We start from the raw sequence: 27,585 nt of genomic DNA, 5'->3' as shown, positions 1-27,585 counted from the left end.
TTGCGACTTGTTGTTTTTTCCTGTTTTTTTTTTTTTTTTTTTAGTTTTGTGCAGTCAAACAGCTACAATTGATCAAAGTAGCTGCTACCTCTGACCTTCTGTTTAATCTGGTGTTGAAACTCACCAGATTACATGACATTATGTTTCTATTTTACCCCAACAACAACTTGACCTGTCTTCAGAGTCAGCGGATGAAATCAGACAGAAAAAGGAAACATATGTAAAGAGTTTGGAGGTTAAAGTGGACTGATGTTACACTTAAAAATAATATATTTTGCAGTTCAGATTGTATATGTCAATGTTGGCTGAAAAATGACAAAAAAGCTAAAGTTTGCTGGAGAGGAAGACAAAAAGTAAAGACGGAAAATACGGTTTTGTGCATCTGTGTGCAAATAATTCTGCCAGCCTGCATGTACGTGTGTGTGTTTGTGTGTTTGTGTGTGTTGTAGCTCCCAGACCAGCAGCACCAGCTCACCCCTGAGGCTGCAGGCCCAGCACCAGAGCACAGAGGTCCTTCATCCCTGTCACTGTCTGTAAACAACTGCTCAACCCAGCTGCTATTTCTGGTCTTTCCTGACATCTTTCAAAGACTCAAAGAGTTGTGAAGTAAATCTGAGCAAAGAAGTGAAAGTTTAAGCTGAGCAGCTCCTCAGTTTATAAGGAGATGAGTGACTGAGTCACGGTAGAATAACGGTGCTGCCGGTGGTAATGACAGGAGGAATTAATTATCTAATAATGATGCATAGCTCCGTTAAAAGCACAACCTTTCGCAGCAGCTGCCCTTCATCCTCCGGTGAAGGATAATCATTTCTGCAGTTGTTTCAAAATTATTTCCTACATCTTGCTGCTTTTATTAACCAAATCAGCAGAACAGAACAAATTTATTTTGGCAGAAAAGTGACAAAGACGTATTATCACTAGACCATCTTTGCAGGTGTTTAACATATCAGTCTTATGATAATGTGACAACCAAAATGTTAATAAATTTAATTAATCTATAGTTACATTTAAAATTATAAAGATTTTGCATAAAGCATTATGGTTTTATGGGGGTTTCTGATAACAAAATGGTGTGGTTTACTCTCCGTGCATTAAATGAAAGGAAAACCACTTTGTCCTTTTTGTCCTAAAGTGAGTTCTGTCCTCCAGGAAGTCAATCATTTTCCTCTCCCTGCTGATTGGAGGTAATTAGGTGAGCAGAGTTTGTAATTGGATAATAAAAGATGCTAATGAGTTGCTGTCCTATTTACTCAAACTGTGGCACTGAATAGCAGCCGCTCAGTCACACTTTTCCCTCTGTGGCTGCAATAAGAAGGTGACATTAAAACTACACTTTGTAGTAATCAAACTAGACCAAAAAATGCATTTATGGTTGAATTATAATTACAAAGGTTTATTTTTTTTGTCTTATCAAGGTTTTTATTTAATCTGATTTGTTTATTTACGTTCAGAGACAAAAAGTTTTGAAAGTTATTTACGGTCACAACCTTCATTAAGAGAAAAGTCCCTCGCTGAATTCCCAGAGGACGCAGTGCTCCTCGCTACCTTGGGCCTTCCATTGTGCGGTCCTTGATACTGACAAGGTTGACATCAGAGGAGAGCTCTGACACTGGGTGAGTTAGGACTGCCAGCTGTTAGCAATCAAGTCTATTTTGAAGTCAGGGACACACAGACCCCCAGGGCCAAAGCAGCAACCAGTCCAGCCCCTCACCCTCCCCTAAACTCAGCCTGCAACCTCCAAGCCCCTTGGTCCCACAGATAGCAGGCACATCTGTATTGGTTCCAGATGTTGGGAGCCTTCAGAGAGAGGGTTCTTTTACCTTAGAGAACCCCGAAAGTGGTGACACAAGTTTGCCCTAAGAATAACAACCACATAAAGATGGAACATGTTTTAGCACCAAATCTGACATCAATAAACAGCTAAAAGCACAGAATTTATGTTAAAAATGATAAAATGTTTATTGTGATTGATTTTAAGTTGTAAGCAAACATTGCACCTTTAATTTGAGAGGGTTTAGATATTCTACAAGTCATTTTAGAATTAAAGGCCTTGAAGGAATTTATATTGCCTGCTGCCTTTCATACAAGAGTTTTAGACTAAAATCAATTTATACAAAGCTATAACCATTTTGGTCAAACCTTAAAATTAGGGTTATGTGCCTTTTCATGCAAAACTGTGAGATGTCACGCTCACAGTATCTGCTGCAAATGACATTCAGCTACGACAACACCAAATTGCAGCTCAATATCTGTAAAACTGGATGAGTTTTAGCAATTTTTGTGTTTGCTAATGTCAGTAAGATGGTGGCCATCTTGAATTGGAGTGACTCTGAAATATAAACAGTTGATTATGCTCTTCAAGTTTTATTAAAATTCATCCAGTGGTACATGAGGTATGTTGGTAACACGACAAATAAACACAAAAAAATCATTATTGTCTTTTTGCCTTCGGTGAGAGGCAATAATAGTTGTAAGCATTTAGTGCTGTGATAGAAAAAAACACTTCAGATTGTCTTTAGAGAATAACTTTAGAATCGTTTAACTTGGTTTAATAATGTTGTCACAAATAATCTGATTATAAATGTGTTTGGGGAAAAAAAAAGAGGTGTTCAGAAGAAACAACTAACAGCTAAAAAGTTTCCAGAGAGGTTGAATCATTGTCAGTTTGCAACTTTATTTCACATTAATAATTAGATGTAAGATTTGCCAGAATGAAGAAAAATAAAATGCACAATAGAAACAGNGGGGGGGGCTTCGAGAGCAAATATTAAACCTTTTGCAGCTGCATTGTTTCTACGTTGGTCCATCAAAAACCCTCAGGAAACTAGATCTGACAGGTGGAATGTCCTTGCTGAATGCTTTGGTCTGCCCCCTCTCTCGTGACTAAAATGTGATCACAAAATAAATAAATAGTAAATAGATACATTGGAGAATAAACAGATGGATGTCTAAGAGCAATTAAAACAGTCTTTGGGAGTGAGAGACAGATGTTAACTGAGGCTAATCAAAGAGTGAAATTCTGTTTTTCTAAGTCACTTTTGCTTCACATTGGGGAGTCTGTAGATTATCATGTGTGTTGCTGCTGGGATGGCTCCTAATTTCAAACATCCTCTTAAACATGTTGACGATTTGTCCTTCGTTTCTGTGTCCAATCAAAGAAATGATGGAACAACACAAACAAAAACCAGCGACGAGATGAAACCACATTCAGGTAAAATATTCATGGGTTCATTTCTTTTAATATAAAAGAAAATCAAATTAAGCCCAAGTTCTGCCCTTTAAATTACTGTGACTTACTTTTTTTGAAGACCTCGGGAGGTTTAATAAGTCAAGAATGGATTTAAAAAAAAAACCAACAGCAAAACTAACAAAGAAACAGGATTAACTTTATTACAAATTTTAAAAAAAGAAGCAAATTAAATTTAAACACTCATGAACTCACAGATATTTCCAGTTTCAAACCTTGGACAACACAGCAGTCAAAGCAACATTATTAACACATCAGTGCCCCCTGGTGGCAGCACTGGGTAAAACACTGAGGAGGGGTCTTATGATAATTTCCAGAATTAAATAAAATTTAAAGATGTTTTTTTTTATATGAAATTTCATAACAAGCACTGATAAATGGCTCAGATACTTTAATTGCTGTTTAGATTGTTTGGGCTGTCATATTTTGTATTTTTTTGTTTATTAGCAATGTTTGTTCAACCAGTGACAGTTGTTATTTTGTGGACCAGAACTTGAAAAGTTTGAGAATCCATGTGCTACATACATACATACATATATATATATATATATATATATATATATATATATATATATATATATATATATATACACAAACCAAAATGATAACTTGGTAATGTCCCTGCAGGCAGCAAATGACCCTTAAGCTACTGAAATATCTGTTTTCAGTAGAAAAATGTCCCATATTTCATCCTGTTGTTCATGTCAATGTCTTAATAAACAAGCTGCACATTAAAGATTCCACGTTGGTTGATGCTGCTGTAATTTAAAAGCACGTCACTGGAAAAAGGAATAATAAAAAATAACTACACTATAAAACAGTCCCATTATTGGTGTTACTGTTATATTACCTCAAACTGCATTACAGAACAGTTGCTATAAAACTTAACCATTCTGTGTTATATGCTGTAAAAACACAAGAAAATTATTTACAGTTTAGAAAAGATAAAAAAAAAAACAATAAAACAACAAAAGAAGCAGAAGCGCATAAAAATCTGTAGTCAGTTGCTGCAGATCCCAAAGACAAACAGTATTAAACTTATTTGTCTGTGACTGAAGATGTCAAGATTAATAGATAAATAAATACAGCAGCTACTAAAATTAAAACACAAAAGAAGTAAAATGGGAGGGTTCCTGCACAGTGGAGTTCATTAAATTATTTCTTTCCCCACGGTAACTCTTTTCAGGCCCAATTATTTAAAGGTTGCAAAGTGACATAAAATATAATAATTTACTTCTTGTGCCCTAAAGAACAGATAAAAAACAAAACCCTGATATGCATTTTAGGCCTCTTTTTTATTAAATTCCTCCCTTTGTGCCTGCAGAACCAACTCCATCAGACTGATGCTGCTGACAAAGAACACGTATTCATCCAGAAAACTTCTCGAGAAGTTTGAGCTTCTGAAAACAGCATTTACGGCAGGAAATACTGAAAGAAATTTGAGCCAGATGTAGAAACAACTTGATATTGATTTGAAAACAAGTTGATCCGTTTGATTTCCTTCGAGCAATAATGACTCTGAAACATGACAGGCTTCCTTTTTCACACAACATGCTGCGGGAGAAGCTTTGAAAAATGAAGCCATTTAAAACTTTATCTGCGGACCCTAAAAGATTCCATCATAGCCGAATAATATTTATCAACTTCTGCATTAGAACGAGCATCATTAAATAAGACACTTTATACTCTTACTGATATGTGCCAACCAGGCTCCCACATAGATCACAGTCCAGCAACAAACTGTGAATGTTTGGGCTTTTGTTTATTTATGTTCTTGTTCTTATTTCACAAAATCTTTTTACAACAACTGGTAGAGCGGAGGGAAGATACTCAAGAGTGCATGTTAAGATCGTACTGTTCATGTATTTAGGTTTGGTAGATGAAACCTTGAATACCTCGTTAGCTAATAATTAACTGGAGAAATTGAGTTTTCTGCAAAAGTGCAGGGTGAACACTGAGAGCTGAAGAAGCTGAATCTCAGTTGGCAAAGCCATAGTGCTAGCTAAAAGGAAAAAAGTCCCAAAACACCAGCTAAAGGGAACAAAACATCAGCTAAAAACTAAAAGGAGCAAAAGGCCAGCTAAAAGTAGCAAATGGCAAGTTAAAAGCTAAAGTAGCAACAGGGTAGCTAAAACTGAAAGTAACCAAAAGCTAATTAAAAGTATCAGAATGATAGCTAGCTGAAAGTAGCAGAACTGTAGCTAAAAGCTAAAAGTATCAAAAGAAGACAGAGGCAGAGCAAGTCTGCTGAAGTAGATTTAAAAGAGATCAATATTTTTAAAGGAACTCAAGAAATCTTCATGTATTTCTATTGGGAAAATATTTGTAAATAAAGTTCAACATTTTGAAAAGCATCAAAATGTTCCAAACACTACAATTCAGAGCAACACATCCCCTGAATGAGCTGAAGGTTTGGTGCATGAATGACTAAAATAAAGACTGGGAGGAAGAAACAGGAAAAGGGTGACTGCTGGCTCATCATTCACACAATAAGTAAAAAAAGGGCTTTTACCAAAAAAAAAAAAAAAATCATGAGTAAATGGGTCAGCTAAGTAATGACAGAGGTGAAGTGTAAACAGGCCCAGCTGAGTCCTGAGGAGGAAGAACCACAAACTGTCAGAGGTGACAGTTCCGTTCTGTGAAGCCCACATGATGACCAGGCAGACAGGCAGGCAGACAGGCAGGCAGACAGGCAGGCAGACAGGCAGACAGGCAGGCAGACAGGCAGGCAGACAGGCAGGCAGACAGGCAGGCAGACAGGCAGGCAGACAGGCAGACAGGCAGGCAGACAGGCAGGCAGACAGGCAGAGCGGTTACAGTTAGGAAAACGTCGGACATGATGAAGCCACTGTCTTCAGCAGATATGGTATCATGTGGCTTACTGGAAGTTACGCCATGAGGCTAAATGACTCAACATTTACTCCGCCTACGACTCGTTCTGTGGAAGTCTGCCTCTAAAAACTCAGTTTCTGGGCGGAACAGAGCCAGCCCGCCTCACTTCTTTCCTGTTTACACTCATTAAAGAGCCCCTCCGCTCCTCACCGACAGCCCGGGGGCCTGGGACCAAAGAGCGCCTGGAGACTTCCTTCCTGGGATATTTAATAATAATAATAATAATAATAACGCCCCGCAGAGAACAGGAGACCCTGTCGGCAGTCCGTGGTGTTGTCCCTCAACAGCCGTGATGTTTGTCTCCTTCATGTGTGGGCTTGAACGTGCAGGCAGGAAATAAAGCGCGCGCCTGCGTTTAATGGCACACTGTGCGTAACAGGGAAGTGATCACCTCACCTTCTCTCTGCGGCCCGTCTGAACCGATCGAAGTTGGTTGTTTTTTTTCTCTCTCTCTCTCTCCTTTTTTTTTCTTCCTCGGCTTCACGAAAGACGACATCTGTTGAACTTTGTTGGTTTAGAGGAGCGGCTCGAAGCAGGAAACGTTTCAGGACGGAGGATGTTCGGACTGTCGTAGAACTTATGAAACACGGTAGAAGGAAGAGGCGCCGCGGACCGAAAGTGTGTTTCTCTGTTATGAACTCCTCATTTCACTGAAGGTAGGCCCAAATGGGGTTTGTTTACTGCGCCTGTTAGGTCTCGAGGGGGGCCTGCAGGGGACGAGGCCGCGTCGGGCGAAGCGCAAACAGGAGACGCTGTTTGCGCTTCTGTCATGTTTTGGTTAAAAGAGAAAACAAACATCAGTGTTGTTGCACAATTTATGTAGGCCTTTACCACCTCTTTATAACATGCTTTGCTTATTTTAATGTGACCTTTTACGTTAAGCTTCTCTTGGGGGTTTTCTTTTAAGCAGAACGCTGCTTTGAGAAACTGCGCAAAAACAGTCCATGCCTTGTTTCCACATAAACAGTTTTTACACGTTTTTATTGTAGCAAGAGACCCTGCTCAGCTCGGTGTTATTCATGCTGCTTTCACTTACTCAGATTGTACTAAATGCTTCCTCTCAGCTCGAAGGGCTGCAGTGAACAACAGCTCACTCTCAGCTTTGCAAGTTATTTTTTTTTAAATTCAGCTCTGAAAGTTCTGAAACTCTGGCAGCCATCCTGTCCTCCACAGGGTGAGCAGAGGCATGCAGTCCTGCCAGAAGCAGCGCCTGACAGGGGTGGAGCAGGGTTTTTATGTAACAGAACCGAGCCAAGCTTTAAAAAAAAAACATGAACAAACATTCAGACCAACTCAACATAAAGGGACTACAGAGAGTGTTCTCCCAGGAGGCAGCTGGATGGAGAGAATGATTCACATTTTAGAAATATTTGCCACTGGCGTGACTAGTGTGGACTAAAAAAATAAGATATATAAAAAAAAAATCCCCACCAAAATGGCAAACGGTCCTAAAGGGATCCATGCTGTTCTGACCACAGCTCTTCCTCCCACAGTACATGAAAGAGAAAGACGTAAGTCTCTTGATGCTTTCTCTTTCAGATGAAATCAAATCACATCAAGTGGTTGGATAGTCATAAATGTTTCTGACGGATTCACTAAATATAAGAGTAAAAAAGAACCACGTCTGAATCAAACAGCTCAGATTTGTTCTACATTAATATTCAGTTTTATTTATTTATGTAGATTCAATGCAACATTTAGAGCCTTTTGTTTTAGGTTTCTAATCTACCCCCTGCTTAGTCTTCTTTATTATTTTAAAACTATTAGAAGCATAATTTCTTTCTTTGAGCTGGGTCACATGGGCATGTGCTCTTAAAGGGATAGTTCAGACCTTTTTTAAAGTGAGGCTCTGTGTTAACAGTTACAAACTAAGTGCTATTTTATAAGCCCGTGCATCAGTGTCATTTACATAGAGTACTGTGGTTGTTTGCAGGCTCAGATGGTGGCAGCAGCAGCTAGCTGTGGCACTTCCAGCATGGAGATCAGAATATTTCCAGCAGAATAACCATAGAATGCAAAATTGACGGTGATGTAAGGCAGCGTTTACACGATTCAGTCCACTTCGTTTTTGGCCCCACCTGGACTAGCCGTTAGCTCATCAAACTGGTCAAAATTAAACTCTAAACTCTGTTAAACTCTATTTATCCAAACTGATCTTATTTAAAGAACTAGCTACAATGGATAAGATAAAAATTCGTCATAACCTTTCCACAGAACCCCGCAGATATATCTGAAGCTGATAACGTGGCAAGATATGTAAAAGAGAAAAACTGAAAAACCAAAACAGAGTATATACTGTCTGTTAGGAAGGGTGATTGGTAATAGACCACATGTCAGCTGATAAAGGAAGAGCGACAGGTGGTAAGTGTGAAACAAGGGGAACTGAGGGGATTTGCCGGCAGTGACAGAGACAACATAACTAGAACTGAATAATAAAATTACTCAAATTCATAATAAAACCCAAGAATACCAAACAAAGATGAACTCAAACACCCAAATCATGACAACTTTTAATGACCAACGGTGACATAATAATATAAAAAATGGATTTGCCAAATTATAATTGTCACCAGTGACAGCCTGAGGTGGAAGGACTTTCTATCTTTACAGAAATGTAGTTGATAGGAATTTGGGAAAATGAAGCTGACATTTGGCCAGTTGGTTTTAAGAGGCTAAAGAAGGGAAAAATAAGAAACTCTGGAAATGTCAAGTCCCAAGTGTTTCTCACAGGGAGTATTTCTTTCAGAATAGTAAAATCTGATAGGATTCTTCTTCTTTTTTTTTTTTGAGCTTTTTGTTCTATCCTCAAAAGCAGAGTCAGTGAGACCTTCTAACATTGCACGTTTTTAACCACTGCCTGTGTTTGAAGTCACCGTTAAACTGTCAGTTTTAGATGTAAATTGACATTGAAGTAATTGAGCTGTGTGTTCAGAGAGGCTTCAGGTTCTCAGCACACCTGACAAAGGTGAGGACAGGTGGGTTTGTGGGGCTTTGTAGGTTTAAATCTTTCATTTTTACTTCACTGCCAGAGATCCACATCATGACATTACCTCATACAGTATGCATCGTCTGATATATTGTTAAAAACCTCCCTCTAGTTTATTCTGAATTAGGCTTGGGCCATGTCTATTGTTTGGTATCATTGAACCTTCCTCAAATAATACCTGTTCAGTCTGTTCAGTGATGTTATCATGATTATTCCACCACGATGGAGGACAGTTTGCTGTATTCTGCTACTTTTAGCTTTTAGCTGCATGCATTTAACATAGCGTTAGTACATATAGTTGGTCATGTAGATTTTACTGTCAGGCAAAGGCCAGGGTGAGACCATTGCAGCTCACTTGAGAGTTTTGAAGTTTGACTCCAGACTGAGTCATGGCACCCTGCTCCTCACGCCAAACCTCCAAGCAGGATGTCACTTCAGGATGAAGGCAGTCAGGGGTGAGCGGCGAGTTTGGTGGGTAGCTGGGATTTTATTCAGGCAGCAGGATGACTCATTTTGGAAAGGCAACTTGTCATCATTCAGTGGAAAAAACAGAAATGCAAAACTGGATAGGGAGAAATTATAGGCTGGGTGGCTTGGAGCTCAAATACGTTCCAGAAACCTTGTTAGTCTTTTTGCTTCCTGTTGATAGTTCAGTTTTATTGTCTTCCTGGTGCTTCACCTGGATCATGGCTGACCCTGCAGAGCCAACCTGAGAGCCTCACTGAACCACTCAATCTCTGACATACCTGCCTCCCAATATTCTCTTCTAATTGTTTCTATTCATTTGGACTAATTTTGGGTCTTGTTAAAAAAAAGATGATTCCTACCAGCTGTTCCTGAGCATGAGAAAACGATTGTGAGAAAACGATTATGCAACGCAATAAAGGTTTTTTTTAAAACTGATATTTCATCGCGGAACTAAATGATTTAGTAATAAATAAATCTTTAACTGAACAGTTCATAATGAAACAGAATCAACATCTCAAGTCTAAAGGTTATTTTGGTTGAGGGCCTTCCAACATATTAGCCTTATCAGCTTTGAGCAGGAGACCCGGATGCTTATAAACCTTTCAGTGCTAATTCAGAGGTGGAAGTGTGTGTTGTTAGATTTCCACTGTCATATTTTTTGTGGATCATTTCTGATTCTGTTCTTTCATGGTGCACCTTGTCTGCTCCAGCTTTTCATAAGAAGAGACGGTCTAATCGTTCTGGAGGTTTTAACTTGCGCAGCTTCTATCTGATGGCGACTGCACTCCTGTAAAAGTCTGAACCGGTAACAAATGCAGTGAAACGATCCTATCTTGATAGATTTGACTTTTGTAATGTACATTAGTTCTTTATCAGGCTATAAAAAAGGCCTATGGCAGTAAATACTGGTGTAAGCCTGTTGTAATGCCAGCATAGTAAGGTTCCTGTTTATACCAACACTTAAGACTCAATGTTCTTATGCAGTTTTTTTAGTTTAGTACCAGCAGACACAACTTTTGTTTTTATGCTTATTTCAACAGAGGTATTCAAATCCTTATTGTTGCTGTTTTCAAATACTCTTCATTACCTTTTTACTGCCCAACCCAGTTCTAAATTTCTGTAGAAGACCACATTCCAGAAAGACGCTTCATTTTCACACATCAGTGTTTTATTTTGTTTCCGTAAACTAAGTCTCGTCACTCTTGTTTATGAAAGCTTTTCAATGTAGAGTTTTTGCATTTCAAATGCTTGTTGCATTTTTGGCTTTAACTAATGCTGATTCATAAATACCTAATTTATCTTTGCTGGGATATATACAGACCGTTTCAAATGAGATTAGCAATTGTTTTGAACATAAATGAAAAAAAAAAAACACATCTTAAAACCGGGATTGTACATTTAACTCCATTAAGTGTGTTGTTCACAGGTCATAGAGGACTTTTTAACTTTATACAGTAGGAAAATAAGTTGAACAATGAGCTCAGGTGCTAACACTGTTGCTTCACTTCATGTTCATCTTTCTATTTGTTGGCTTTGTTAAAGCAGACTAAACACAAGACTGGCTCCGTTGGGTTTTTAACACTGGCTCCAAACCATAGACACGTGTTATAATACTCGACCAAGAGTCCTGGCCTTCTGTTGTTGTTGTTGGGAGTTGAAGCCAGCAGGACTCTGTTAACGAGGGCTGCCATGTTGTATTTTTGGGATTAAAGTTTGCTCATCAGTAATGTGGAGCAAAAGTCCCATCTACTCCCCTGCACATAGTCATGGTGTTTCAAGAACTTTCTTTAAAGCAAAGAAATAACTAACTACAGCCAAACCAGTGGTGCCCAATCCTGGTCCTGGAGTGCCTCTGTCCTGTGGGTTACAGATGGTTCTCTGCTTTGACACCTGATTTGAAACAATAAACATGCATGTGCCGTTCTCTTTACTTATTACTTTACTTATAACATATTACTCCCTAATCAAACCCAACACAAAGTCTGCAGTAGTTCTGTTGAGTGATACTGCTGAGCCTGCTGTCACTGTGGATCTAAGCCTGATAAAACACAAACATCAGTGGGCTTTGTGAAAGCCTGAAGATAATAACTTACACAATGTTTAATGATGTCATCCAACAATGTTAACTTAGGTAAAGAATGCTGTCAGAAATGATTTAATAGACATGACCTAATTCTGAATGTAATAATTTCCCACTTCTAACAGCTTCCTGATCAGTTTCCTTTTACATTATTGAACCAAGTAGTTGAAAAATCAGAATGACTACTGGTTTTGTTTGTTTTTTGCCTTATTTGTGAATCTTATGTGCTTAAACCTCCTGCACCATGCAAAACCAAGTCCACGTTTAGCTGATCCAACCAGTCAGGGCAGTGTTGCAACTTTAGCCGACTCACTGTAAACACGCAGTCTGTCGCACCACATTGTCCTGATCTGCCCGCAGTTGATTAGTGATGCGTTATTTAAACCAATAGTGCCAGCACATCACTGCAACATTCCCCACTCTTTTGAAAAGCAAAGTCCGTAAAGTGTTGAACACAACAAGCAGCCAGTGTAGCTTGGTAACCTGAGCCATGGGTAGCGCTGAGAGTTTGCACGGAGCCCTAAGGCACGCCAAATGTGGTAAAAAGTCTTATCATTATTTTCTACATTGGCAGAGATTGGTTCTAAATACAGTCTAGAATGTGATAATACTGTCCACTAATGTTGAAATTGGTCATTTTGGTCATACTGACAAACGCACTCATTTTCTTCTGTTGTCACAACACTTCATGGTCTTTAGCATTTGGGCACAATAATTTAAATTGGTAGCCGTAATGGCTAGCTGTAGAACATTTGTAAGCCCCTCTCTCCACAAATAAATCGGACATTTTCGTGACTAAAAAATTACAATGCATAAAAAATAGGGACTGGTTTTATGCTGGTTGGAAGGTTCAGATCACTGTGATGAGTCCGGTTAGAACTCCAAATAAAGCAGTCTCACTCCCGGGTGTTCAATTAACTTGAATTTGCTGTTTATTCCTTACTTGACAGAACTCTGGGTGTGTGGTTTCTAGAACAGATACAGAATAATGATATAACATCAGTATTTAAATAATCCCAAATAACTAACTGAAATTCTGTCACAGTTACATTATGACTGACTACAATATTAATAATTTTCCATACGTTGCTTCTAAATAACGTAACACACGAAACCCGCGTTGGTAGCTCTCATTAAATGTTCGCAGGAACAAGCATCTCAACAAACATCAATTAAGAGTGAAAACGGCACGTTCCGCTAAATAAACTACATTCTTAACTTGCAATGTTACTTACTTCTATTTTCACGCACACAAGTCGAATGAGTTGGCAAACGAACTGTAAACAGCAACTAAACAACACAAACTTAGGACTGTAAACTCCGGTGCAGCTTCTTTCTCATCTCTGCTCTTCCTGGTCTGCATGCTGCTCACTGGCGGTCTAGGCTCCGCCCCTTAAAGGGCAAGCATGACAGTCTCCCTTTAGGCAGCCTTTTCCACAGCCGCCCCCGTATTCACTTGTGAATACGAATAACTAAAAAGGCTGAGGTAAAGGGGGTGATTAATCGTCCGTAGGCAAGGCAGGTAGGTTGACAAGTCTTGCAACTGGTCGTACATACGTTCTTCCCTTTACAGTTACTTCAGCTGATCTGATCCGGGTGTCTGGTCCAGGAAAAACTTGAGATACTTTACCCACAGGCCAAAGGGCCCGCGGAAGCTGATTGTCCACAATCATGACCACATCTCCGACTTGTAGATTGGCCTATTCAGTCTGCCATTTTTGACGGGCTTGGAGTCCTGGCAGGTAGTATTTTAGGAAATGATGCCAGAAATGGTCGGCTAGATTTTGGCTGTGCCTCCATCTTCTCCGCCCGAGAATCTCTGGACCGTCATAGACAACTTGTGGCAACGAGGCATCCCGCCGCCCCATGTGAAGGTAGTTAGGGGTGACGGGGTCAGGATCTGCTACTTCAGATGAAGTGTAACCCAGAGGTTTTGAATTGAGCATCCCCTCGATTTCGATCAAAACTGTGTGTAACACCTCTTCAGTGACAGTTTGGGCTCCAAGAATGACCTGAAGAGCAATCTTTAGTGAGCGGATTTCTCGCTCCCAGCAACCTCCGAAGTGGGGGGATCCAGGAGGATTGAAGGCAAATCTGATTTGCTGGTATGCGAGCCGCTCTTTGAGGTCGGGATGAAGTGCTTGAAATGATTCCTGCAGCTCACGTTCTCCTCCTCTGAAGTTCGTACCCTGGTCACAGAGAATCTCCTTAGGTTTCCCACGTCTGGCTATAAAGCGTCTCAGAGCCATTAGGAACGCATCTGTGTCCATACTGGGAATCAGGTCAAGGTGGACTGCTCTTGTAGTTAGGCATTTAAACAATATTCCCCACCTTTTCTCGCTACTGCGTCGAATCTTGATGATGTATGGGCCAAAACAATCCACACCTGTAGAATAGAATGGTGGTTTAAACAGACGCAGTCTGGCTGGAGGGAGGTCTGCCATCCTGGGTGGATTTGGGCGTCCCTTCCACCTCTTGCACTCAACACAGGATCTCTGATGGCGGCGTACTGCTTCACGCCCACGTAACACCCAGTATCTCCTTCTGATCTCAGCAAACACCCTTTCTGGCCCGGGATGCTGAAGCTTATAATCATAATCTTGTATGATGAGTTGGGTCAAAGCATGTCTGGGGTCCAGAACAACAGGGTGCACTTCCTCTACTGTCAGGTCAGGATTGCGGCGTAAACGGCCTCCTACTCTGATGAGTCCTGTTTTCTCATCAAATTCAGGTGCTAGTAGAAGAAGGCGACTAGATTTGGAAATGGGTTTACCGTCTTTTAACTGGGTGATTTCCTCAAGCAATGACTCTTTCTGGGCTTGTTGTAGCGCCTCTAGCTCAGCAGCAGCGTAGGAATCAGCAGTGAGGGGGTGGTTGGGGTCAGCCGCCCCGTAAAGCTGATGTGCAGTGGCTTCTAAGAAGTTGTCCCAAGTCCGGTACTGGTGTGGATCTGGGACACTAGAGCTGGACATAGATAGACAAACAACTTGTCGCTTCAGCTCACCTTCAGGTTCACTCTGGTGTGGGGGTGGTAGATCAGGCCAGTTACTTGGAGCTAGTTTCAAGAATACAGGTCCATCTGTCCATCTACTACCTGTACTGATGTCTTGGATAGTGAGGCCACGAGTGATGTCGTCTGCTGGGTTATCTCGTGATGGCACATACCTCCATGTGGCAGCTTCTGTCAGTTTTTGTATCTCCGCTACACGAGTGCCTACGAAGACCTTGTATCTGCAGGAGTCTGAACCCAACCAGGTTAGAACTGTGGCCGAATCAGACCAAAAGATGCAGCTGCGAATGGGAAGGGTCAACTCAGTGCTGATGACCTTGTAGAGCTGGGCACCTGTTAGAGCAGCGCACAACTCTAACCGAGGAATGGATTGTTGCTTTTTTGGGGAAACACGAGACCGAGCTGCAAGGAAAGCTACCTCAACTTCTCCCTCTGGACTCTCTGTCCTCAGATAGGCCACTGATCCATATGCCTGTTCAGACGCATCACAGAACACATGGATGTCTCTCTTACAATTGGGTTGGTCCAGACCAGGACTAGTGTAGCACCTTGGTAGGGTGATCTTATGCAGCTGTGCCAGCTCTGCTTCCCATGCGTACCACTTCTGCAGGAGCTCCTCAGGGAGTTGTGGGTCATCCCAGTCCCTCCTTTTCTCCCATAGGTGGCGCACAATAACTTTGGCTCGGGTGGTATAAGGAACTATGTAGCCAAGAGGGTCATACTGGCTAGCTAAAACTCTATAGATGTTCCTCATAGTAGCCACTGAGCAATCGATGTGTCTGTGTTTGTAAGTGAGGGTATCAGACTTACAATTCCAGTGAAGTCCGAGGGCTGGCTCTTGGATATCAGACTGATCTTGATTGAGCCACAACTCACAGCTAGTTGACTTGGTGTCTGGAGGAAGATGGTGAATGACATTGGGATTGTTACTCGCCCACTGCCTTAGCTCGAATCCCCCGCCCGCCAGAAGATGGTGCAGTTTGTCCACGAGTGCCTTGGCGGCTACTGGACATGGGAGACTCTGTAAACAGTTGTCCACGTAGAACGACTTGTTGATAGCAACACACACGTCATCTTCTGGTTGGCTGTGGTCTGTGACGTGTTTCTGCAATGCAAACGTTGCACAACAAGGACTGCAAGTGGTTCCAAAGGGAAGTACCTGCCACTCATAAACATCAGGGGGATTGTCTCGCTTCATGTCCCGCCATAAGAACCGCAGCAGGGGTCGATCTTTAGGTAGGAGCCTCACCTGGTGGAACATGCCACGGATATCGCTGCTGAAGGCCACAGCATGCTCCCTGAAGCGTAGTAACACTGGTAGCAACGCAGGGCCAAGAGTGGGACCTGGTAGAAGGAGTTGATTCAGGTTGTAGCCTTGGTACTGAAATGAGCAGTTGAACACTACCCGATTCTTCCCATTATGTTGAACCATATGATGGGGTATATACCAAGCTTCAACACTGGTCTTCAATTGGTGGTCCCCCAACTTCACGACATAGCCAGCTTCAACGAGCTTCTCGATCTCCCGCTGATAGGCCGCAGCTTGCCCTGGTGATTTGGCTAGGCGCTTCTCTATACCTCTCAGGAGGGGCAACACTGCTTCTGGAGTGGCTTTCAAGGGAGGCATATTTTTAACTCGAAGAAGGGGTGTGGCATAACGCTCAACACCACTGACATTGACTCTCACTGTCTGTTCTTGCAGGAGTCTGACTGCCTCTTGGTCTTGTCGTGACCTAACCGCTAACTTCTCACTGCGGTAAGGGAGCACATCCATCTGCCATAACTTCTCTACACATGAGAACAGCTCTGCGGGGGATGGTGTAGATGTGAAGAGACAGTGACTTACATTCGTGATGGACTCAATGGTTTGAGCTGGGCCCTGTAGTGTCCATCCAAGGAGCGTCTTCACGGCTGCTGGCCCACCGGGTGGTCCTAGTCTGACTGGCTCAATAGGTGTAATGAGGTGTGTACAGTCAGCGCCAATCAGCAACATGGGATGGACTCGGTTTAGAGGAGGGAGTGGCAAACCTGACAGATGCTTATACTTCTGCTGGAGTGAGGCAACTGGATGGGAATGTTCTGCTAAACTCAGTTGCTCAGCTGTAAAGGCATTCTGAATATTGTACGTTTTGTCAGGATTGGCTGCTGGAGAAATGGTGAAAGACACGGCCGCCCCGTGGAGCTTCTCCACTTCCTGTCTGACTGTACGGAGATCTAACACCTCTTTACTTCCCTTAAGGCCCAACAGTTTGGCAGCGGACTGGAGCAGTATTGTCCGCTCAGATCCGTCGTCTAAGACAGCATACGTCTCGAGAGATTTGTCACCATTCCTCAGGAGTACCTTACTGATTTTCAGTAGTACCTTACAGTTGTAGACCGGACGGTCAACGTACCTGACTTTGTTGGCAGTATTAACGAGACAGCTTTCTACCGAAGGTGGTTCTGGTGCTGGTCCTTCCTCTACTCTCTCATTCACCTCGTGCAGCACAAGCAGATGTCTCCTACCACAGGTCTTGCAGGGAGCTTTAAGTGTACACTTTGCAGCTTGGTGATTACGTCCACAACGCCAACATTTATTATTCGTTTTAATCCATGTCACCTTCTGTTCTTTGGTCAGGTTCTTAAAGTTAGAACAGTTGTTCAGGAAGTGCTTGTCATTATCACAGTAGGGACAGTAGGCCGTTACCTTATCTTCGCGTTTAGATTTGTTGGCTGGCTGTTCAAAGGCAGATGGGGCTGCCACACTGCTTGATCTTAAAACCTTCTCAGTGCCCAGGAGGATAGTAGCAGTCTTACCTGGAGGTTTAGGAGTGCGTTTGGTGTCAGGCTTCTTATTAAACAACTCCTCTCGTTTGGGAGGCTTCATGCCATCGTCCTGGACTTCTAGCTCGTATTCTAGCCAATCAGCAAAGTCAACGAGGGTGGGAATGGCCAGTCTTAGGGGGTGGATAAACCTCTTAAAGCTGGCGTTGAGGTCATAAGGAAGTTTACTTACGAGCCTTGAAACATGAGAGCCACAAACTAACTCGACTTGTCCTCTTTGCCCCAGCTGTTCTAACATGCCTACTAATGAGCGCACGTTGAGGGCAAACAGACGAAAGCCTTTCACATCACCGCTGCGTATGTTTGGCCCATCCATTAACTCTGCAATCCGTTGCACCGCAAGTTTGTGGGGCTGTCCATACATCTTGGTGAGAGCCAGCATTGTATCTGTGTAAGGTTGCCTGGAGTTGCAATACGAGTCTGCCACAAGTGAAGCTTCTTCACACCTAAGGTGGTCTGTAAGGATCTGGTACTTGTATCTTTCCGTGGCATCAGCTGGTAATAGATTCTCTAAGGCAATCTTCATTCGTGCAAACTCTCTGGGGTCTGGTGATGTAAAACTGGGGATGGTGGGCTTCGGCCCCCGGTATGTGGTCTCTCTCTGTGGCTCATTAAAACAGGGTGTCTGGAGAAATGAGGGATCTGTCCCTGCATAAGAAGGTGCACGCTGTTGTGGTGTGACGGCGTAGTACGGGTTACAAGACAGACCACTATAGTGCTGGGAAACTCTGTGAGGACCAAGATCTTGAGGTAGGTTTCCTTGGGGGCTGAGTGTCGGATATTGTAGCTGCTCGTATGCTGGGGTGTTGGTTGGGAGTTGATAGTGTCCATATCCACCGCCACTGTATACACCTTGAGGTGGAGGAGGCGGGAATAAAGGCTGGTGGGCTGCTGGCTTGGGCTGTAAAGCAACCATCAGACTCTGGAACTGTTTACGGAGCTCAGCGTTCTCTTGGCGTATCTCGTCGAGAGCAGCATTAAACTCAGGAACTTGGTGGGTCCGCTGCTCTCCGGTGGCCTGGTCCATAGACTGACTAAGCTCCTGCTCTTGTTCCTCATCATCCCTCAAATTCGCCATGTCGAAGCTCTGACTAAGTGGTGGTGATGGAGATCTTATGGTTGGACGCTCCGGTGTTGTTGGCTCTGCTGAGACTCCCAATGCAGCTGGAACTGCTGTCCGTAATTTACTCTGAGCCCCGAGTCCACTTAGGTCATAATCTGATAGGTAGGAAGGCATCGATGTTCGCTGTTTCGGTCGCGAGTCCATTACTGTTGACTCTGGGTTTATATCCTAAAACAGCAATCTGCTAATCCGGCTCGAAGGACCATTAAAAAATAGGGACTGGTTTTATGCTGGTTGGAAGGTTCAGATCACTGTGGGGAGTCCGGTTAGAACTCCAAATAAAGCAGTCTCACTCCCGGGTGTTCAATTAACTTGAATTTGCTGTTTATTCCTTACTTGACAGAACTCTGGGTGTGTGTGGTTTCTAGAACAGATACAGAATAATGATATAACATCAGTATTTAAATAATCCCAAATAACTAACTGAAATTCTGTCACAGTTACATTATGACTGACTACAATATTAATAATTTTCCATACGTTGCTTCTAAATAACGTAACACACGAAACCCGCGTTGGTAGCTCTCATTAAATGTTCGCAGGAACAAGCATCTCAACAAACATCAATTAAGAGTGAAAACGGCACGTTCCGCTAAATAAACTACATTCTTAACTTGCAATGTTACTTACTTCTATTTTCACGCACACAAGTCGAATGAGTTGGCAAACGAACTGTAAACAGCAACTAAACAACACAAACTTAGGACTGTAAACTCCGGTGCAGCTTCTTTCTCATCTCTGCTCTTCCTGGTCTGCATGCTGCTCACTGGCGGTCTAGGCTCCGCCCCTTAAAGGGCAAGCATGACAGTCTCCCTTTAGGCAGCCTTTTCCACAGCCGCCCCCGTATTCACTTGTGAATACGAATAACTAAAAAGGCTGAGGTAAAGGGGGTGATTAATCGTCCGTAGGCAAGGCAGGTAGGTTGACAAGTCTTGCAACTGGTCGTACATACGTTCTTCCCTTTACAGTTACTTCAGCTGATCTGATCCGGGTGTCTGGTCCAGGAAAAACTTGAGATACTTTACCCACAGGCCAAAGGGCCCGCGGAAGCTGATTGTCCACAATCATGACCACATCTCCGACTTGTAGATTGGCCTATTCAGTCTGCCATTTTTGACGGGCTTGGAGTCCTGGCAGGTAGTATTTTAGGAAATGATGCCAGAAATGGTCGGCTAGATTTTGGCTGTGCCTCCATCTTCTCCGCCCGAGAATCTCTGGACCGTCATAGACAACTTGTGGCAACGAGGCATCCCGCCGCCCCATGTGAAGGTAGTTAGGGGTGACGGGGTCAGGATCTGCTACTTCAGATGAAGTGTAACCCAGAGGTTTTGAATTGAGCATCCCCTCGATTTCGATCAAAACTGTGTGTAACACCTCTTCAGTGACAGTTTGGGCTCCAAGAATGACCTGAAGAGCAATCTTTAGTGAGCGGATTTCTCGCTCCCAGCAACCTCCGAAGTGGGGGGATCCAGGAGGATTGAAGGCAAATCTGATTTGCTGGTATGCGAGCCGCTCTTTGAGGTCGGGATGAAGTGCTTGAAATGATTCCTGCAGCTCACGTTCTCCTCCTCTGAAGTTCGTACCCTGGTCACAGAGAATCTCCTTAGGTTTCCCACGTCTGGCTATAAAGCGTCTCAGAGCCATTAGGAACGCATCTGTGTCCATACTGGGAATCAGGTCAAGGTGGACTGCTCTTGTAGTTAGGCATTTAAACAATATTCCCCACCTTTTCTCGCTACTGCGTCGAATCTTGATGATGTATGGGCCAAAACAATCCACACCTGTAGAATAGAATGGTGGTTTAAACAGACGCAGTCTGGCTGGAGGGAGGTCTGCCATCCTGGGTGGATTTGGGCGTCCCTTCCACCTCTTGCACTCAACACAGGATCTCTGATGGCGGCGTACTGCTTCACGCCCACGTAACACCCAGTATCTCCTTCTGATCTCAGCAAACACCCTTTCTGGCCCGGGATGCTGAAGCTTATAATCATAATCTTGTATGATGAGTTGGGTCAAAGCATGTCTGGGGTCCAGAACAACAGGGTGCACTTCCTCTACTGTCAGGTCAGGATTGCGGCGTAAACGGCCTCCTACTCTGATGAGTCCTGTTTTCTCATCAAATTCAGGTGCTAGTAGAAGAAGGCGACTAGATTTGGAAATGGGTTTACCGTCTTTTAACTGGGTGATTTCCTCAAGCAATGACTCTTTCTGGGCTTGTTGTAGCGCCTCTAGCTCAGCAGCAGCGTAGGAATCAGCAGTGAGGGGGTGGTTGGGGTCAGCCGCCCCGTAAAGCTGATGTGCAGTGGCTTCTAAGAAGTTGTCCCAAGTCCGGTACTGGTGTGGATCTGGGACACTAGAGCTGGACATAGATAGACAAACAACTTGTCGCTTCAGCTCACCTTCAGGTTCACTCTGGTGTGGGGGTGGTAGATCAGGCCAGTTACTTGGAGCTAGTTTCAAGAATACAGGTCCATCTGTCCATCTACTACCTGTACTGATGTCTTGGATAGTGAGGCCACGAGTGATGTCGTCTGCTGGGTTATCTCGTGATGGCACATACCTCCATGTGGCAGCTTCTGTCAGTTTTTGTATCTCCGCTACACGAGTGCCTACGAAGACCTTGTATCTGCAGGAGTCTGAACCCAACCAGGTTAGAACTGTGGCCGAATCAGACCAAAAGATGCAGCTGCGAATGGGAAGGGTCAACTCAGTGCTGATGACCTTGTAGAGCTGGGCACCTGTTAGAGCAGCGCACAACTCTAACCGAGGAATGGATTGTTGCTTTTTTGGGGAAACACGAGACCGAGCTGCAAGGAAAGCTACCTCAACTTCTCCCTCTGGACTCTCTGTCCTCAGATAGGCCACTGATCCATATGCCTGTTCAGACGCATCACAGAACACATGGATGTCTCTCTTACAATTGGGTTGGTCCAGACCAGGACTAGTGTAGCACCTTGGTAGGGTGATCTTATGCAGCTGTGCCAGCTCTGCTTCCCATGCGTACCACTTCTGCAGGAGCTCCTCAGGGAGTTGTGGGTCATCCCAGTCCCTCCTTTTCTCCCATAGGTGGCGCACAATAACTTTGGCTCGGGTGGTATAAGGAACTATGTAGCCAAGAGGGTCATACTGGCTAGCTAAAACTCTATAGATGTTCCTCATAGTAGCCACTGAGCAATCGATGTGTCTGTGTTTGTAAGTGAGGGTATCAGACTTACAATTCCAGTGAAGTCCGAGGGCTGGCTCTTGGATATCAGACTGATCTTGATTGAGCCACAACTCACAGCTAGTTGACTTGGTGTCTGGAGGAAGATGGTGAATGACATTGGGATTGTTACTCGCCCACTGCCTTAGCTCGAATCCCCCGCCCGCCAGAAGATGGTGCAGTTTGTCCACGAGTGCCTTGGCGGCTACTGGACATGGGAGACTCTGTAAACAGTTGTCCACGTAGAACGACTTGTTGATAGCAACACACACGTCATCTTCTGGTTGGCTGTGGTCTGTGACGTGTTTCTGCAATGCAAACGTTGCACAACAAGGACTGCAAGTGGTTCCAAAGGGAAGTACCTGCCACTCATAAACATCAGGGGGATTGTCTCGCTTCATGTCCCGCCATAAGAACCGCAGCAGGGGTCGATCTTTAGGTAGGAGCCTCACCTGGTGGAACATGCCACGGATATCGCTGCTGAAGGCCACAGCATGCTCCCTGAAGCGTAGTAACACTGGTAGCAACGCAGGGCCAAGAGTGGGACCTGGTAGAAGGAGTTGATTCAGGTTGTAGCCTTGGTACTGAAATGAGCAGTTGAACACTACCCGATTCTTCCCATTATGTTGAACCATATGATGGGGTATATACCAAGCTTCAACACTGGTCTTCAATTGGTGGTCCCCCAACTTCACGACATAGCCAGCTTCAACGAGCTTCTCGATCTCCCGCTGATAGGCCGCAGCTTGCCCTGGTGATTTGGCTAGGCGCTTCTCTATACCTCTCAGGAGGGGCAACACTGCTTCTGGAGTGGCTTTCAAGGGAGGCATATTTTTAACTCGAAGAAGGGGTGTGGCATAACGCTCAACACCACTGACATTGACTCTCACTGTCTGTTCTTGCAGGAGTCTGACTGCCTCTTGGTCTTGTCGTGACCTAACCGCTAACTTCTCACTGCGGTAAGGGAGCACATCCATCTGCCATAACTTCTCTACACATGAGAACAGCTCTGCGGGGGATGGTGTAGATGTGAAGAGACAGTGACTTACATTCGTGATGGACTCAATGGTTTGAGCTGGGCCCTGTAGTGTCCATCCAAGGAGCGTCTTCACGGCTGCTGGCCCACCGGGTGGTCCTAGTCTGACTGGCTCAATAGGTGTAATGAGGTGTGTACAGTCAGCGCCAATCAGCAACATGGGATGGACTCGGTTTAGAGGAGGGAGTGGCAAACCTGACAGATGCTTATACTTCTGCTGGAGTGAGGCAACTGGATGGGAATGTTCTGCTAAACTCAGTTGCTCAGCTGTAAAGGCATTCTGAATATTGTACGTTTTGTCAGGATTGGCTGCTGGAGAAATGGTGAAAGACACGGCCGCCCCGTGGAGCTTCTCCACTTCCTGTCTGACTGTACGGAGATCTAACACCTCTTTACTTCCCTTAAGGCCCAACAGTTTGGCAGCGGACTGGAGCAGTATTGTCCGCTCAGATCCGTCGTCTAAGACAGCATACGTCTCGAGAGATTTGTCACCATTCCTCAGGAGTACCTTACTGATTTTCAGTAGTACCTTACAGTTGTAGACCGGACGGTCAACGTACCTGACTTTGTTGGCAGTATTAACGAGACAGCTTTCTACCGAAGGTGGTTCTGGTGCTGGTCCTTCCTCTACTCTCTCATTCACCTCGTGCAGCACAAGCAGATGTCTCCTACCACAGGTCTTGCAGGGAGCTTTAAGTGTACACTTTGCAGCTTGGTGATTACGTCCACAACGCCAACATTTATTATTCGTTTTAATCCATGTCACCTTCTGTTCTTTGGTCAGGTTCTTAAAGTTAGAACAGTTGTTCAGGAAGTGCTTGTCATTATCACAGTAGGGACAGTAGGCCGTTACCTTATCTTCGCGTTTAGATTTGTTGGCTGGCTGTTCAAAGGCAGATGGGGCTGCCACACTGCTTGATCTTAAAACCTTCTCAGTGCCCAGGAGGATAGTAGCAGTCTTACCTGGAGGTTTAGGAGTGCGTTTGGTGTCAGGCTTCTTATTAAACAACTCCTCTCGTTTGGGAGGCTTCATGCCATCGTCCTGGACTTCTAGCTCGTATTCTAGCCAATCAGCAAAGTCAACGAGGGTGGGAATGGCCAGTCTTAGGGGGTGGATAAACCTCTTAAAGCTGGCGTTGAGGTCATAAGGAAGTTTACTTACGAGCCTTGAAACATGAGAGCCACAAACTAACTCGACTTGTCCTCTTTGCCCCAGCTGTTCTAACATGCCTACTAATGAGCGCACGTTGAGGGCAAACAGACGAAAGCCTTTCACATCACCGCTGCGTATGTTTGGCCCATCCATTAACTCTGCAATCCGTTGCACCGCAAGTTTGTGGGGCTGTCCATACATCTTGGTGAGAGCCAGCATTGTATCTGTGTAAGGTTGCCTGGAGTTGCAATACGAGTCTGCCACAAGTGAAGCTTCTTCACACCTAAGGTGGTCTGTAAGGATCTGGTACTTGTATCTTTCCGTGGCATCAGCTGGTAATAGATTCTCTAAGGCAATCTTCATTCGTGCAAACTCTCTGGGGTCTGGTGATGTAAAACTGGGGATGGTGGGCTTCGGCCCCCGGTATGTGGTCTCTCTCTGTGGCTCATTAAAACAGGGTGTCTGGAGAAATGAGGGATCTGTCCCTGCATAAGAAGGTGCACGCTGTTGTGGTGTGACGGCGTAGTACGGGTTACAAGACAGACCACTATAGTGCTGGGAAACTCTGTGAGGACCAAGATCTTGAGGTAGGTTTCCTTGGGGGCTGAGTGTCGGATATTGTAGCTGCTCGTATGCTGGGGTGTTGGTTGGGAGTTGATAGTGTCCATATCCACCGCCACTGTATACACCTTGAGGTGGAGGAGGCGGGAATAAAGGCTGGTGGGCTGCTGGCTTGGGCTGTAAAGCAACCATCAGACTCTGGAACTGTTTACGGAGCTCAGCGTTCTCTTGGCGTATCTCGTCGAGAGCAGCATTAAACTCAGGAACTTGGTGGGTCCGCTGCTCTCCGGTGGCCTGGTCCATAGACTGACTAAGCTCCTGCTCTTGTTCCTCATCATCCCTCAAATTCGCCATGTCGAAGCTCTGACTAAGTGGTGGTGATGGAGATCTTATGGTTGGACGCTCCGGTGTTGTTGGCTCTGCTGAGACTCCCAATGCAGCTGGAACTGCTGTCCGTAATTTACTCTGAGCCCCGAGTCCACTTAGGTCATAATCTGATAGGTAGGAAGGCATCGATGTTCGCTGTTTCGGTCGCGAGTCCATTACTGTTGACTCTGGGTTTATATCCTAAAACAGCAATCTGCTAATCCGGCTCGAAGGACCATTAAAAAATAGGGACTGGTTTTATGCTGGTTGGAAGGTTCAGATCACTGTGGGGAGTCCGGTTAGAACTCCAAATAAAGCAGTCTCACTCCCGGGTGTTCAATTAACTTGAATTTGCTGTTTATTCCTTACTTGACAGAACTCTGGGTGTGTGTGGTTTCTAGAACAGATACAGAATAATGATATAACATCAGTATTTAAATAATCCCAAATAACTAACTGAAATTCTGTCACAGTTACATTATGACTGACTACAATATTAATAATTTTCCATACGTTGCTTCTAAATAACGTAACACACGAAACCCGCGTTGGTAGCTCTCATTAAATGTTCGCAGGAACAAGCATCTCAACAAACATCAATTAAGAGTGAAAACGGCACGTTCCGCTAAATAAACTACATTCTTAACTTGCAATGTTACTTACTTCTATTTTCACGCACACAAGTCGAATGAGTTGGCAAACGAACTGTAAACAGCAACTAAACAACACAAACTTAGGACTGTAAACTCCGGTGCAGCTTCTTTCTCATCTCTGCTCTTCCTGGTCTGCATGCTGCTCACTGGCGGTCTAGGCTCCACCCCTTAAAGGGCAAGCATGACAGTCTCCCTTTAGGCAGCCTTTTCCACAATGCACTTGATTTTTGCTGACTCGCATAGCACTTATTTTGCTTCTCTATGTTCAAATATACAATTTTTTTCCAATACATTCAGTTTCACTTCCTTTTTTGAGACTTGCGACGTGCTACACTGTGACTGACGATGTGACGGATTTGTCGGCGTGAAGGCGGGATATTTGTGTCAAAGTTACAACCCTGGTCTCTTCTGCACAGACTATGGCCCAATATACACATGGCAGCACCCAGAAAATAGACACTGCAGCTTCAAATCTGAATAACAGGAGAAAGCAGAAACACATCTTTATTAATGGCGTACATATGACTCCCAAATATACCACTGGCATGCTATCATGTTTGTGATTTATTGCTTCCTTTGTGATATTGATATTGTGATGACAGTGCATTTTTGATGTAATGTGGAACGTAACAGATATACTTTATATTTGCAGGTAAAACTAAGTTTACATTTTACATCAGAAGGTCTCTGTTTTTCATGTTGCAGTGGCATTCACCTCCTTGCCAGCTACATTCAAGTCTATTGAATATTCTGTTTTGTAAAATTGTTTACATTATGTGTATATTTTTATTATTATAGTAATGCAATACCACAAGCTCTTCCTTATTTCTACCTGCAGCAGGAATAGACAGCATAAAGCTAATTATTTATATTTGATAGGTGCTTTTTAAATGGGAAAAAAAAGTTGTTTGAACAAAATGTTGAACTCTATAGCAAAATCACTCAAGTAGCAACAGTGTGTTGCCCACTTATATGTCTGTATATTAGGAGGAAGAGCAGATGTAACATGAGGATATGGGTGGTATTCATTAGAGACAAGGGAGTGGCTGCTAAATGCACTACATGAAGCTCTACATCAAGAGAAGACATCAGTATACTGTCAGAAATTACATCATAAATATGTGAGAGGTTTCTCTAAAAAGCAGCTTGTTTGAGCAGTGATTTTTCCCCATCCAGAATAATAAAAGGCTGGCAAATTCAAAAGCTGGTGTGATTAGGTGCTTTCTGACTGTAATTTCATCAGTCCAAAGAGATGAGGTTAGCATTAGTTTGAGTACAGCCTAGTTGGTTTTTCTCATAACTTCTCATAATGCAAAACTGACTAGAATTGAACATTTAAGGGGTTACTGTTAATCTTTAGTATTTAAAAATCTGCCTGTAAGTCATTTATAAATTAAATCCGTCTTAGTGGTTTTAGGGCGGGGAAAAAAACACCTGACACATGTGTTTCATGTGAGAACAAAGAAACAGTCCTTCATTTTGTAAAATCAAAGTGCATGACACATAAACACACTATATTTCATAGTTCGTACCGAACCGTAAGTTTCCATGACAGCTTTCAGCTTGACTGAGACGAAGCTTAAACTAAAAACAGCTGCAATTTTGTTCTCAGTGGATCATCTTATTCTTTACATGCAGCTAAAAAAGTTTTTAGCAAACTCTCATCTCACTTCTGCTGATGTGTTTTCAAGTGGGCGAGTTACCAAAAGTGATAAGCTAACGTTAGTTCGCTCCTCTCTGTTTTGATATGACTGAGTCGTCACACGTTGTCTTGCAGTTCGATCAGTTATGTGACGACAAAATTTATTGGAAACCAGGGGTGGAAATTAAAACTTTTGTCCACCAGCCACTATGGCTGGTGGACAAAATGTTTTACCGGCCACTCAAATATTTTCCCAGCCACTATTTTTTGTTGTGACAAAAAGTAATTTCATATGATGATGATGATGATGGAGGTGGGTGGAAGCAGTTGTGGTGTCCTACAA

At 43.5% G+C, this 27,585-nt stretch overlaps 3 protein-coding genes across 5 annotated transcripts in view; 1 reads left to right on the top strand and 2 right to left on the bottom strand.

Moving 5' to 3' along the window:
- The first annotated feature begins 6,245 nt into the window (after positions 1-6,245).
- The window catches only part of stat6 (signal transducer and activator of transcription 6, interleukin-4 induced), a 42,047-nt gene continuing 20,707 nt past the window's right edge, over positions 6,246-27,585 (top strand). For 2 of the 3 annotated variants that reach the window (XM_017430915.3, XM_017430914.3), the window contains exon 1: positions 6,246-6,795. The gene's annotated coding sequence lies outside the window, so the exon portion shown is untranslated. The remainder of the gene's footprint in view (positions 6,796-27,585) is intronic. The other variant, XM_017430913.3, reaches the window with a different exon arrangement.
- Positions 12,526-18,780, bottom strand: LOC112451080. Its single transcript, XM_025009277.2, has 2 exons — positions 12,909-18,780; positions 12,526-12,642 (listed from the first exon to the last, which is right to left on the bottom strand). The coding sequence occupies exon 1, from the start codon at positions 18,771-18,773 to the stop codon at positions 13,374-13,376; it is 5,400 nt and encodes a 1,799-aa protein (XP_024865045.1). The 5' UTR covers positions 18,774-18,780; the 3' UTR covers positions 12,526-12,642; positions 12,909-13,373.
- Positions 18,935-25,777, bottom strand: LOC108244579. The gene is made up of 2 exons (XM_025009278.2): positions 25,611-25,777; positions 18,935-25,344 (listed from the first exon to the last, which is right to left on the bottom strand). Exon 2 carries the CDS (start codon positions 25,122-25,124, stop codon positions 19,725-19,727), a length of 5,400 nt encoding a protein of 1,799 aa, XP_024865046.1. The 5' UTR covers positions 25,125-25,344; positions 25,611-25,777; the 3' UTR covers positions 18,935-19,724.

The sequence above is a fragment of the Kryptolebias marmoratus genome, linkage group LG8, assembly GCF_001649575.2.
Source record: "Kryptolebias marmoratus isolate JLee-2015 linkage group LG8, ASM164957v2, whole genome shotgun sequence".
Classification (NCBI taxonomy): Eukaryota; Metazoa; Chordata; class Actinopteri; order Cyprinodontiformes; family Rivulidae; genus Kryptolebias; species Kryptolebias marmoratus.
Note: the sequence above shows the minus strand (reverse complement) of the source record. Positions and strands in the feature narration are given on the sequence as shown.

Excerpts from the sequence above, each read along its gene's own strand:
- LOC112451080 (XM_025009277.2), bottom strand. The coding sequence starts at position 18,773 with ATGGACTCGCGACCGAAACAGCGAACATCGATGCCTTCCTACCTATCA.
- LOC108244579 (XM_025009278.2), bottom strand. The coding sequence starts at position 25,124 with ATGGACTCGCGACCGAAACAGCGAACATCGATGCCTTCCTACCTATCA.